Source organism: Larus michahellis, chromosome 1, assembly GCF_964199755.1.
Source record: "Larus michahellis chromosome 1, bLarMic1.1, whole genome shotgun sequence".
Classification (NCBI taxonomy): domain Eukaryota; kingdom Metazoa; phylum Chordata; class Aves; order Charadriiformes; family Laridae; genus Larus; species Larus michahellis.
Genome location: NC_133896.1, coordinates 125,657,052 through 125,671,139, shown reverse-complemented (window position 1 = coordinate 125,671,139; position 14,088 = coordinate 125,657,052). Strand labels below are relative to the sequence as shown.

The 14,088-nt window shown below is 38.1% G+C and overlaps 1 protein-coding gene across 5 annotated transcripts in view; it reads right to left on the bottom strand.

Annotated features, from left to right (window-relative positions):
* The window catches only part of SLC37A1 (solute carrier family 37 member 1), a 45,891-nt gene that overhangs the window by 20,383 nt on the left and 11,420 nt on the right, over positions 1 to 14,088 (bottom strand). For all 5 annotated transcript variants that reach the window (XR_012589324.1, XM_074602697.1, XM_074602690.1 and 2 more), the window contains exons 8-13: positions 13,678 to 13,754; positions 11,709 to 11,875; positions 10,921 to 10,958; positions 5,268 to 5,351; positions 2,095 to 2,226; positions 303 to 393 (exon numbers count right to left, since the gene is read on the bottom strand). Coding sequence is in view for 4 of the 5 variants with exons in the window: in XM_074602697.1 (XP_074458798.1) it covers positions 303 to 393; positions 2,095 to 2,226; positions 5,268 to 5,351; positions 10,921 to 10,958; positions 11,709 to 11,875; positions 13,678 to 13,754 (589 nt within the window). In the remaining variant the exon portion in view is untranslated. The remainder of the gene's footprint in view (positions 1 to 302; positions 394 to 2,094; positions 2,227 to 5,267; positions 5,352 to 10,920; positions 10,959 to 11,708; positions 11,876 to 13,677; positions 13,755 to 14,088) is intronic.

The window sequence follows — 14,088 nt, the reverse complement described above, 5'->3', positions numbered from 1 at the left end:
TTTGGCATATGTTTTAATAAGGCACTTGGATCATTTGAAAACATTATTAGAAACTAAACTTTTTTGATTGGTTTGCAAGAGCCAAAGCCACAGTCTTTTTGTTTGTTTGTTTTAAAAATGCCCTCTCATAATACTGAATTCATAAAACTAAGAAATATGTCAGTTGGTGACTTACAACTCTCCTGCTACAGCAAAGATACCCTATTTCAGAAGCAGTAATGTTTATTCTCTTATTTATTTCAAGCTCTTATTTCCAGACACTTTGTAGTCATAATTCTGTATACCCTTATTGTGGTACTTACCTACATTTGTGATATAGAGGGGAAGCCAGAAGAGGAAAGTGTAGCTCACCAGTTTTGCAAACAGAAGACAAAGGGAGAACTCTATGACTCCCTAAGAGAATAAAGGAAATAGGAAGTTAGTATCTTCATAGAGGCTGCTATTTGCTTTCAAAGACCATTATGAAAATGGTTTCTAAGAAGCATTTAGGCTTTTCTTTTTCTCTTAAGAATTCCCAAGAAGCATTCTTTCCCTGAGATCACAAACCTGACAATCAGAGCAGACTTTTTTTTTCTCGTTTTTTTGTTTTCTCTTCTCGTAATTGTACTGAGTTGACTGAACACTAAAATTGAGAGAACACCAAAATGAGCAGGAAGGATTTGATACTGTTTGGGACCTGCATCGCATTTTCCTCATGTAAAGAGTTTTTTGATATAGCATTATAGCAGGTTTGGAATGTATTCCAGAGAAATGGGCATATTTTTGTGTTCTTTAGATCAATCCTTCGGATGAGTTTACAAGCTCTCCCGTATTGTTTAACTCTTTGCAAACAGGCAGTTAACCAGTATGACACAGTTCAAATCAATATGTGGTAAGAGTATGTTACAAACAGGGCACAGACCTACTTAAAAAACTAATTTGTTCCATCCTCTTTCCCGCTGGTACATGAAAAGTATGCTAACTGAACAGGGCTGCAACTAAACTACTGTATTAACCTACCTTCATTCCCCTCGCCATCTGATACGTTTTTGTTCGAGTCAGGATTTCTTACATTGCTGGTATGGAGCACTGCAGTTACATGCATGGACAACACACATACACAGCTGGCTCTACTTCACATACAGCTGTGACCCTTCCCAACAACAGGCAGGAAAAATACTGCAGAGTTACAGAGACTGCAGGTGTCAGCCGCAATTTTTTTCTACCCATTATTTCCGCTTTGCCACAGGAAAAACAGTTGAGAGAGAGGATCAGACTGAACAGAACAAGAGCATGCAGGAATACAGTGCTGGGAATTTCCTTCCCTACCTTTATACCTGGTCCAAATCGGTTTGTATATAATTCTTCTTGTGCATCCCATTGAAGCTGCTAGACTTCAAGCTGAGAGGACAATCAAGGCCAATTGTCTCTGACCTAAAAGAAACTTCCTTTCTTTCCTTTTACAAGCACTGCAAACGTTTGGGCCATCTTAAACTTCTCAATATAAACCATACAAAATATTTTTAAATTAAAGCTTTTAAAAACAATTTTGAAGTGTGTTAAAGGGAAGCCATGGAAGGAAGTTCTGATGCAGAGCAGTGCCTACAGACTCAGCTTGCTATTCCATTCTTAATATCCATGTGTCATTTCTAAGACCAGTGAACCACTACCTTATAGGCTGCTCTAATATTACTTATAATGAGGAGAAAAAAAAAAAAAAGCCATTTACATGGGCACTGAAGCCTAGATGCTTGTAGTTTCTAAGATGCTACCAATGAGCTTATGCCATCTGCTTACTGGGGAAGAGAGTACTCTTGTACTGATTTTTCACTTCTCCTCGGAGAAGGGCACACCTTGTCCTGTGTACCAGGATCTGCTTTAGCCTATATACAAGAGAGTACTCTTGTACTGATTTTTCACTTCTCCTCGGAGAAGGGCACACCTTGTCCTGTGTACCAGGATCTGCTTTAGCCTATATACACCAGAGATGCTAATCAAAGCCTGTGATGCAAAGTTAATGTCATCTACTACTCCATCTAGAACTTCATGGTAATAAGGATTCTGAGGCAAAACCTAATTCTTGGAGGAACAGACAAGAATAGCAGATGTACTCACAGGTATTCGCAAGGCCCCAAAGAAGCTGATAGCTGATGTCCCGTGTCTACCTTCCCCAGTGGCCACAGGGCTGGAGTCCAGTGACACACTGCAGTTTTCACTGTCAATAAGCAAATGCTCCATCTCTGGATCCTGCAATTTCCCCCAGCAACACCATATGAAAAAGAAAGGAACAATGTACTACTCAGTATTACAACACATTTCTGTATAAAAGCATGTTATTATCTTCCTTCTATACAAATATTAAGCCCATTTTTCAGACTCCGTAACATCAATCTTCTTCACCAATTTAAATGCAGGCCATCTTTCCAATTGAATTATGGATACTGAGCGCTTTATGCTAAGCAATCACTTATTTTTTCATGTCTGTTTCATTTGACCATTGCAATCCACAAATTATAAAAGCCTGGAGTTTACCTACAGCTATCCTCGCTTCCACCTGCTCGCTGAGAAACTTACCTAGATGCATACTCTTAGTAACTATGGACGTATTCTACATACCGTCTTCTTTCTTCCAGTTCTTGTGCATTTGAATAAAGCCTTATTAAGAATTAAGCCTCACATATATATTTGGCTATAGGTTAGTAAAGATCAAACAGCACATCATTCCATTTCCCGTACTTATTATGAAGATGAAAGCTTTCAGATTACTATTTGGCAAGATGATGGAGGAAGAAAGAAAAAAAAAAAAAAAATCAAGTGCTGGAAAAATTCAAATTCAATCCTGCTATTTAACACTCAGTGATTTAAAATAAATTTTTTTTTTAAAGAACTGCATTTGGGAGAAAACACTAGGGAACCATCTGGGCACCTGAGCCTAGGCTCTTAGTATTATTTTAGAAACTCTCATACAGCATCCAAAACATTTGTACAGGGTTGGCAGATAGGATCCAAGATTTACAAGAGACAGTGCACCCTGATGAAGCAGGAACTAGAAGACAGGGAAAACATCTAGAGACCTCTAACACAGCACTGTAAATCTATGCTATGGCACATGAGTCACTGCATCATCATCAGTATTTATTTTCTGCATTACTGAAGCAACTTCATAACTTGAATTATTTTTAACAGCAGCAATTCAAACCATCAGCTACTAACAATAAAAACAAAAAAGGGAAAAAAAGGGATGTTTATGCAGAACAAGCTCACTGGTTCAAAGGAAGACACGTCTTGATAGTTTCTTATGTGAAAATCTTTTGCACAATTTGCACAGCAAACCTGATCAGGATTGTCTGAGGTAATGCTGCGCATTGCTCAGACAGGTAGCTCTAAGCCTATTTAAGAAGAGAGGGTTAAATATTGAAGTGGAAGTGACCGAAGTCCAAATAACTTATTTAGCAACTCATGCAGGAAACTTTTATCTACAATATGGGATTTTTATACTCTACATAGCCAAATGATAAAATAAAGAAAGCACTTTGTGCTTGGCAGAGATAGCATTGTGCAGCCTTGTCAGCAAGTCATAGAGTGTGATTAGGCATATGGCAGACTCGTGATCGCTGGGGAAGGATTCATTATCCCTCGATTTTGTGTAATTTTTAAGAAGCTAACCTCATATAAGCAGTAATGAACACACAGAGGTATTCAGGTAACGCAGCCAAAACCACATTCTGCTTCTAATCACTGCATATCCTGAATATTTGCTTTCTTTTTACAGTAACTGAAGAGGTCAATGAAAAATCAGTAAAAGCTGCCATTCCAGAGTGCTTGGAGGAGACCAGCTCATAAATCCAAAACATCTGTTGTTTGTGCAGGCACAAAAGCTGACTGCGATAATCAGCTCAGCATAACTGTAGCACAACCACTGCAGGAAGGAAAGATGTTCAACTTCAACTCCACTTCGACAGGAATAAGATTATCTTTTGTCACCAGCAGAAAATCAGGGGGTCCCAAACAGTGACAAACAATGATTTTTAATTTTTTATTAATTTATTTTGAAAGCCTTGTTAGTACTCCATATTACAAACATAAAACCCAGCTGGCAGGGTGGAAGGGGAAAAAAAAATAATTAAAAAAAGGGGGAATATTGACAGGATTGCCAGCAAGTGCTCTCATGCTTTGTTGTCCATGTTGCCTCTCTGTCCTGCTCACAAGGGAGCAGCAGTCAGCGTGAGGGGGGGGATACGTCTTCCTTGCCCGCTTGCAGGCAAGTGCAGGCCAACAGCGAGGGTGCCAATTAGAGTTACTAACAGAGTTAGAAGAGAAATCTTTGTCTACTAATTTCCTGACTATATTTTAATTGTCTTCACGACTGGTCTAAAGACACCTGCTGATGTTGTTAGATCTTCTCCCCTTATCTTCCAGCTGGTTGTGAAATAATACTGACAAATGGTTTTCAGGCTGGAGACTATTCTTGGGCAGCTAAAACCAAATATGAATAAACTCCATACAGAAAGGGTTTAAGCTGGACTGGTTGAAATTATGAGTAAAGTGTTTCCTTCACAAAAATTTCAAAACCTTTTCATCAACACTGATTATTATACTCTGTGAATGCTGATTATTATTTTATGGGCAGAGGACGAAAAGAACAAAAGCTTCTATTTTCCTGTAAAAGACTGAAAGAAGTTAAAAAAAGTTACCCTCTCAGGATATGATGTGCCAAGTGTACTGAATACAAATACAAAATTTCAAATGGAAATTTTTAGTTAATGTCCATCAAAAGATAAAATGTCTTTCTGCCAACACATGGGCACATCCAGAATTCAGTTTCCAGTGAGAATTACCTGCACAAGTTTTAAGCAGGCTTTCTGTGAGTAATTGCTCACATTTAGAACTCTGTGTCTCCGTGTGTAATATTCTAAGTACATACACCTATTACATTAAAAAGGGAGAGAAGTGAGACGGCAAGGAGGGGACAAACACAGTATAAGTAGCTTAAAGATTTCAAATAGCTATCTTTAAAATACTTTGCAGCGCATTACTTTTGCTGGAATTGTATGAAGATCGCAAGTTAAGACCAAGTGAGTAAGCATGCTGACTTATTCAGCTCAGTTTGCAGTATTTATGTTAGATAAGGCTTAGTTCTCTTGTATGAAGTTACATTTTGTATGAAGATGGAAGTAGATTTCAGCATAATAAAATGAAGAGCAATCTTTACCAATAGTAAATCTATGGGAATATTCCATGTGAGCTTTAGGAAGTCTTCTATTTTACAACAATATGTTGTATTTTACCTGAGGTTTGCTCATTTCCTTAGCATTTAAGGTTGGCATCTGGACTCTGAATCGACATGCACCATTCAGGATGGTTTTAGAACTCTGAAAAAAACAAAACAAAAAAACCCCATACTTTTGTTGCTTGTTTTTTAAAGGACTACATTAGTGTTGATCATTTCTCTGCAACAAAAACCGTTGTGCATTGTAACATAAACATAACGCAAAATGAAGCGCCTTTCATTAAATAACTGCGTATTTTCGGTTTTAAAACTTCTTTTGCAGACCTACAGCAATGTACATAAAATGCAATCACAAATTTATTTGAAGGCTAATTTCATACTGGTTTTATACAGAAGCAGCGTGCTGAATTCAGAGCACAGTGACGCCATTCTTAACATATTTATCTGCTTTTTCCTCTGCTGAACTTTCACTGACATTGCAAACGATTTTTTCTCATAAGAAGATGATCCTCACAACAACAGAGAATTTGTTTCGTTTCAGGAAAACCTTGATTCTTCATTTTCCTATCCCTTTTAAGATAAAAGTTTATGCCTTTAGCTTACGCTCACACTACTCTTCTAACCCAGAAAGGGACTGTGCTCTTGTGGGCAGGAAGGACAAGCTATATTTTGGGCCCCAGACGGGCCTACTTGTTATATTTACTTATTAACAAGCACATTAGTGTATCAGTTCACAACAAAAATTGCATTCATTGGTAAACGTCATTCCGAGATCCTTGGTTTAAAAAAGATTTGTCAGGGACATTAAGGTTTGTCCGCCAAATTACATATACAGCTTCAAAGTAGGTTTGCAGTCAGGTACGGACAACCTATTGCTAAGACCACAAGAGGCACTGTGCACTCCTCAGGGATGAGATATTTGTTTTAAGTTTCTAATCACACCCTGGATGCCACATTAAAAAAGCAAAATAAAACAAAAACCCCAAACTCTGCCCCAAATAAAAACCCAAACCCCACCACCACAAATAATAAAACACTGAACATTTTAATTCAAAATCAATCACTATGCAATTCTTCCCCAACAAAAATGCAACAATATGTATTGCAGTATTCTTCAGGCAAACTGCCATTCATCAACCAAATCCTTCTAAGAAGGCAAAAAAATTTTAAGGACAAACACTCAAAACCCCAGCATCTGATAAAACAGATTTTTAAATTTTATCTTACAGAAAATTAGGCTCCTGTCAAAAAAGTGATTTACAATAATCTGTGGGGAAGAAAATCCATTATCTAGAGACAAGTCATCTACATCTTTATTCAGCAGCTCAGCAGAGAAAAAAAAAATTAAAGACACTTTCATTTGACTGTCAAAAATAAGATTTACTGCGGTAAGGAGGAAATGTCTGGGGAAAAGGACTAGACTGAGAGGCTGCACATTTAATACTTAGACTTCTTTCTCTTTTTCAGAAGATAAAAACTGCAGCCTGGTATCTTTCAAATGCACAAACACTTTGCCCCAGGAGCTAAAGAGAGCTAAGTTTCCTAGAAATGCAAAGTCAGGTTAAAGAAAGTTCCTAGAACATAAAGACAGGTCTGTATGAATGTGCTGCAACTAACATGCTTACCTATGAAAAAAAAAAAAAGGTACAGGGAGAAAAGATGAGAAGCAATAAAACCAGTTATAAATCATCACATTTCACAAATACCTGTAAATCTGCTCTTTAACTTTCATTATGAAAGTGCACCAATGCTTAAGAAAGCACACTGACTTCTCGCTTGCTTTTGTCATAGGTATAGCCTTTTGTAAAGTTATAGATTACACCTCCAACGCTGGCATTTAAAAGCGCTTTATTGTACTCAAATATTTGTTTTGAAACAAATTTCAGATTTATAAATCAGAGCCAAAGTGAATACAAGCAAATGAAGCACAGCCCAAGAAATCGGTGAGTGAAGAAGATCCATGTATTCGAGGCTCTGTGCCTGGCTCGCCGCCTGTGCTTCTGGACAACTCAGGGAAATCTGATTACTCACCACTACAAACTGTGTGGAAATATTTGGCTCACAATCATGCTGCAAATAAACAGTAGACCAAATTATTTGAAGATAGCAATATCACACAGAGATGAATCTGATTTATAAATCTTAATATAAATCTACCCTAAGTCCTTCCCTCATGTTGAACATTTATTTTAGTTGTACTTAAATTTAACTGGCCTCATTCTTCCACACTGGGGTTTGGCTTTTGGCACCAGCTGGCAGAGTTGCCTGCACCTAACCAAGGCATCTGTCCAGAGACCTATTACAGCCTTATGAGCAAAGCAAGTGTGTGTGTTTCTTTAATTTCTTAGAAAAAACATTTCTAACTATCTGCAAAAGCACACAGGTTGTTCAGTTTGTCACTGAAATGACTGAGCAAAAAAAGGACAGCTAGCATTTTATCCCTGCCAGTAAATTCTATGCCTTGAACAACATGGCTGAAATATTTTCTTCCCAGTAAAAACACAGTCTATTTTATTACATGAGCCTTCCCTCAATTAGCAATAATTTTTTTCTTTAAAATCAGACACGGTTGCTACCACATCTGCATTTGTAGATCTTCCTGAACTTCTATTCTTACCTTAGTAATTTCCTTAACTTCTAAAACCACCCTGCCCGCAGCTAACAGAAGCTGTGAGCCCTATTACTAAGGATTTAGAATCCATTGTACTTTGCAGACCACACAGGTCTAAGAGAGGTATTTGAGCAATTCAAATGGCATACAGCTTCCCAAGACAATGGCAAATCTTAAACTGAAGGGTCCAAGGCAGGTGGGGAAGCACTTTTATAAATCTCCTACAAGATTTGCAGATGTGAATATAAGGAACAGGGAAGGAAGAAGTGACGCCTTTTGCTCTGGAGAGCAAGGTTTCCAGGGAAACAGAAGGTCAAATGCATCCCTACACAGTGAGACTGTGCCTGGAGCAGTGATCATCTTGGTGTCCTAGAGGAGATTAATTCAAATGCTAGCCCCTTCCTGGGACTGGGGAAAAAGGTGGTGAATGGAAGGAGGGGAAAAAAGCTCCTAAAATACTGTATTTTTGTTAAAAATATCATGGCAAGTGGATACTGAATGTCAAATTTTTCCATACCGGTTCCTTAAGACATATGAGCAACATGCTGTGCAGAACTCTTTATTTATGCTTTCCAGTAAAAGTGTATTTGAAACAAATAACAAACATTTACTTCCATAAAGCTTAACAGCAAATTCTGTAAACATAATGCTCTAGGTATTATAAACAGCAGCTGAAGTGTTCATGGGAACATTTCTGAACTACATAAAAGCTAAGGAAAAAAATGGTAGAAGTCTCTAAGAGTCACTTAAAGTATTCTCATACTTGACAGAAGTTACCTTTAAGACATGAAAGAGAATTAAATGAAAAATACAGAGTGCATTGTGAGCACACCTTACCTCTCAGTAACAAACTAAGAACAGGAGTTCACAGACCATTAAAAGTTTTCAGAAGCTTTACCAAGAGTAATTTGCATGAGGAGAAAAACCTCATTAACTGGTAAAGAGGAAATAACACACACTAGAAAAGTTGCCTTCAGTTACTACTCGAAAAGCCGCCTATCTGAAACTATTGGGGAGGGTGGTAAAAAAAACAGCAATCACCCCTGTACAATCTACCTGTGAGACTTGCAGCTGAAAGGTATAGTTCACGTATACCTACACGTGCAGACCATCTCCTCGTGTAATCCCCTAGCAATGGAAAACATGTCCCTTGGGTCCTTCCCTCCAACCCTTTCCCCAACAGCCCAGATTTGCCCTCACCCACAGGAAACCTTAAGACCTTCTTTGCCAATCTCCCCCTACTATTCTTCCAAAAAACTAGTTGAAAATGTGGCAGACCCGGTTGCCCACAGATCCCTGGGAGCCAAAGGAGAAAGAGCCTGGAGCAACACGCTGCTCTAGGTTTTCATTAGAGACAAACACGTACCAGAGTCCTATGGAACATGAAACAGAAATGAACTTGCAAGCACACTCCTAAACGAAACTGGGCTACAAATGACATTCTATTACAGGAAGTTATGCACAGCCCGTCTTCCTAATGCTCTCTTTGTTGTTCCCTTCCCTCGCTTGTTATTTTTCTCTCATTCTATTTGGACTGCCTCCCTCCTGTTGGGTCAGAGCTGCACGAGGCAAGAAAGGAAGGAATCATCTCCTCACATAGTAGCTAAAGCTTTCTAAGGCACATCTTTTGGCCATTGACATGGCTTTCTGCATTACTTAATTTTGAGTACATAAAATGTCTTACGAACTTTTGGTCCAAAACATTGGGCAAACATCTTGGTACCAGAGCTTAACTACTTCCAACCTACTTTTAAAATTGTGTTTTGAACAACCTTATACTAAGACTTAAAGAAAAGGCTTTCATTTTAGATACAATTAAAAGTTGAGTTTTGCTGCCACAGCGGCACAAGGACGCATACACACAATGTTCAGCAACCCAAAGAAAGCTTAGACATTTGCACAGACACACTCTTCAATCCTCCTTCAACAATGCCTTGAGCGGTCAATCTCTGATACTGGATTTTCAAACTCTTGCGCCAAGAGTTGCGTTTTCCCTCGTGATCCAGGCAGTATGCGTTCCACAGTTTGTATGGGTAATAGTATGTTTACATCTAGTAAAGCTGCCGAAATTTAAGTCCTTTAAGTCTAAGCTCTCATAAATAGCAAGATGCACTGCCTTGATGCCAGTAAAACATATGATCAATGCAGTCTAAGAACTCACTGTATATTAAAAAAAGAAAAAAAATCATGTATGTATAAACAGCATCTCCATCCTTGAGGATTTCAAAATTTGACAGACAAGCCCTAAGCAATTTGATCCTACGTCAAATTTAGACCTACCACGAGCAGAGGGTAGGACCATACAATGTCCAGAGGTCTTATCCCTTCCAACCTAAATTATTCTGTGATGTCACAAAAACTAAAGCATAGATTTGTCATGTGACCCATACCATTAAGCACAGATCGTTTCTCTCTCCTTTTCACAGCTCTTCATTAATGCCAATTTTGGTTAAATATAGGCCACATTATATCATGACTAAACTCACTGACACAGACTAATTGCGCCAATATCTTCACCTCGGCTTCATATCCATCCCTTGCTTCCTCTTTTCCCTAGCCACGTGCTCCTACCGTGCTTTCCTCTATTCCAGGGAACATCCCACCTTCCATCCCCAAGCCCACAGCAAAAGGGCTGTTTGCTCTTTACTTTCTGCAATGTCTAATACAGGGTTCTCACACAGCAAGACCCTTCACACGATATGGTTGGCAACTATCTCATTATGCCATACCTAAGCAAGGAAGGCAAGAGCAGGAGAATAGGTCAAAATGCTCTGAAGGTGCCCAGGAAGACCGGAGGAAAGTTAGAGAACTCAGAAAAAAAAAGATGAACAGTTTTTACTTGGTTTACTGTAGTAAGATCATCTATTCCAAAACTTTAGTTAAAACAAACTCATCCACCTCTTGATTCACATTGCTTTGACAGAAAGTAAGCTACTGGTTTACCAGTGAAGCACAGAAGACCAATCATTCCCTCAAGTATAGGGTTAGTTATAACAGCCTGGCAACAAAAGGGCCAGGCAGCTTATCTGATTTCCAGAACTATCATAATAAACATGTGTATTAGGAGGCAAAAATCAAAATAGAAAAAGCATTCACTTACACTGGATGGTGTGCAGGAGCAATTTATATCTTTAGGATCTGAAATACAATACCACACATAGTTACTAGTGGAAACAAGCATAATGAATAGCTCTTAAAACACCAGTGTAATTTACTGTCAATAAACCAACAGTACAGACAACACAGAAGTAGTCCTGGTAGAAATGTGTAACTGTATCTTTAGGGAGAAAGAAAAGGGTGCTCCATGGTACCCTTCCCATCCTATGACCACATTAAGTGCTATTCTAGCAGTCCAGCTCATTACAGCATTCTAGTTATATCCCCAGAACTTTTTACTTCCTGAGATAGGACAGTTACAGTAATAAGCATTCGTACTAATATCTCTGAGTCTACATAGGGACAAGGCAAGGCATTCCTTTTTAATGTCTAATTTAAAGTCACAAAACTTGCTCTATCATCCGATTTCTGTATTTCACAGCACAGAATACAGATGGCATGGATTCAGCGGTAGCACAGAATATACACTGCAGCCAGGTGGGACATGCTGCTAAGATACACTTGAACAATTTATAGAGACAGGGCAGTAATGACAGGGCAGTGGACCGAATTCTGAAGCCTTACTCTCTCAGTTATGCCAGAGTCTGAGCATATAAACTCTTTAGACATACACAGGTTCTTCTCCATCTAGTGTTCTAGAACTTCCTAGAAGTTCTGTAAGTATTGGCATAGCTTGAGGAATATACTTTGCACTGGGTCATTTAGCTTAAACAGATGGTGTTCTTCACCCATAATGAGCCTTCCATGGTTCTATCCCATTAAAGCACTTACGTTCAATAAGAAACAGGAAACAAACAATTCCCATCACAGCAATGATTACACCAGGCATCACAAAGGAGAGACCCCAACACGTAGACACCCAGTAAGCAGCAATTAAGGATCCCAAGATATTTCCCACTGAAGTGTGTGAATTCCAGATTCCCATGATCAAACCTCTCCTGCATTTAAAAAAACCACAAACATTTCTTATTATTTCAACAATAAGCATTACTATATCGAGAAAAGCGTATCAAAAGTGACTGTTCATCTGTGGTGTCAGTGAAATATTTGCAATCTTATTGTTCTTTAACTGACCACTTCTTTATGCTAGTCTTTCATCTGGCAATTTCGAGGAACCCAAATATTAATAGAAGTGTTCTAAATAGTCTGTGTATGACAGAACTCATCCTGCATTTGATGGCACCACTCGGGTTTGCTCATTTCTGGGTAGAGTTTCTTTAATAGAAACAAGTATGCAGATGTTGCATAGCATATGCACACTAAGTCTGATGCTTCTGGGAATGAAAGTCCTCCTGGAAACACACTGCACCAATAATCTCATGCTTTTAGGATACGTTAGACTTATCATGCAGAAGAAAACAATCTGTACAGGATAGGTAGGGCAAATTCAGTATTTTCTGATCACGTTGTGGACTTGCTAGGCACTAGTAGAAGATAACACCTGCACAAGCTTGGCTAACAGACACATCAAATTGCTGTCTGCCTGGAAATCCCAGATTAGAGCTGCTGTAAATAGGCTCCAGCTGAGCTAACCTAAACCACAAAAATCCTACTGAAATCATGACAGTTAGCAATTTGTTTTTTTTCTCATAAGTCATGGGAAAACTGCCTTCCTCTCAGCTGGAGTTTACCTGGAGCAACCTAATTTGAACTAAACCAAATCTTTTCTTTTGGCTGAAGACAAGATCTAAGAGGTCTGCTCATGTTTCACAGAATTTGTAGCAAAATGAAAACAAGAACCAGATCACTGACATTCAAACCAGAGCCTTACCCACCAGTCCACTATGCAGCCTCCTAGAAGTAAAGGCTGTTGCTTTTGCACAAAGCAAAATATGAATAAACCTATTTATTTTGCACAGACTTACCAATTTCGTTCAGTACTGTATGACTGATGGTTATCATTCTCTGTTTTGTAACATTCACCACAAAGGCTGCAGGGACTATGGAAAACTAGTTTGAGCCTACATCTTCTTAACTATCCCATGATTTTATATAGAAAGCATATACTTTATTGTTGCATGTCCTTCTCTTGAGACAATTGACAATAATTTTCATTCAATGGTATGTGTCTACAATGGATGCCACTACAGCAGCATTACTACTTGTATCAACCATTATCAGAGCCAATGGATTTAGCATGCAAAATTTATGGAAAACTCCTGTATGATATGACAATAGACATAATGAGTGATCTCTATATAGGATTAAGGGTGAAAAAAAAAAGATGATTTAAAGAAAGTGATAAAAAGTTAAATCCGATGTCATACTTATTTTATTTTTTTAATTAAATTTTCAAGTTTCTGTAAGTGTGTTAGAAAAAGAGACATTAGACAAAAAGACACTTTTAGAGTTGCACCCTGACAACTACTTTGAAACACAAATGAAAACACAAATTCCACATTAAAATGGCATAATAACAGCCTTTATTAAAAGTGGGTTTAGACTGTTAATATTTGCAGGAATTATTCTTAATTCAGTTCTGAAATATTTCATCTGAAAAATTAAACATCAGACTAAAGAGCTACCACAGAACACTGTTTTGATATGAGAGAGAATATTTCAAACTGATACAAACTAATCAGTGTAACAAAGAAAATTCCTCTCAAGGATCTACCTAACTGCTTGTTTCATCCCAAAAAAAACCACTGAAGCAAAAGAAAGATATTTAATTTGACTATAATATTACAGCCCAGAACGTGTTGATTTGTACTTCCAAAACTTTGGATTACGTATTATTTACCTTCCTTTTCCAAACCAGTTGCCAATACATGTAACGACACTCGGCCAGCCAGTGGTTTGCACCAACCCATTAGCTATCTGAAAGTATATAAAAATAATAATAAATAAACATACCCTATAATAAGTCAGGTTCCTACACAATTCCTGCCGAGTGCTGCATTGGGAAAAGGAAGCCTAAACAAATGCTTTGAATTTAGAAATTGAGTAGGGGGTTTTCAAAGCATTCTTTTCCTAGGATAAACAAGTTACCATTTTTTGCAGATTCCTCCCACTGCCTACATCTCTCCAATTATTTCATGATTTAAACCACAAAAAATTGTAAATCGATCACATGCTTACCAAAAATCACATTACGCTGAACAGAGAAATGAATTCCCCATGCCCAAACAGCAACATACTACTACTTATCTCA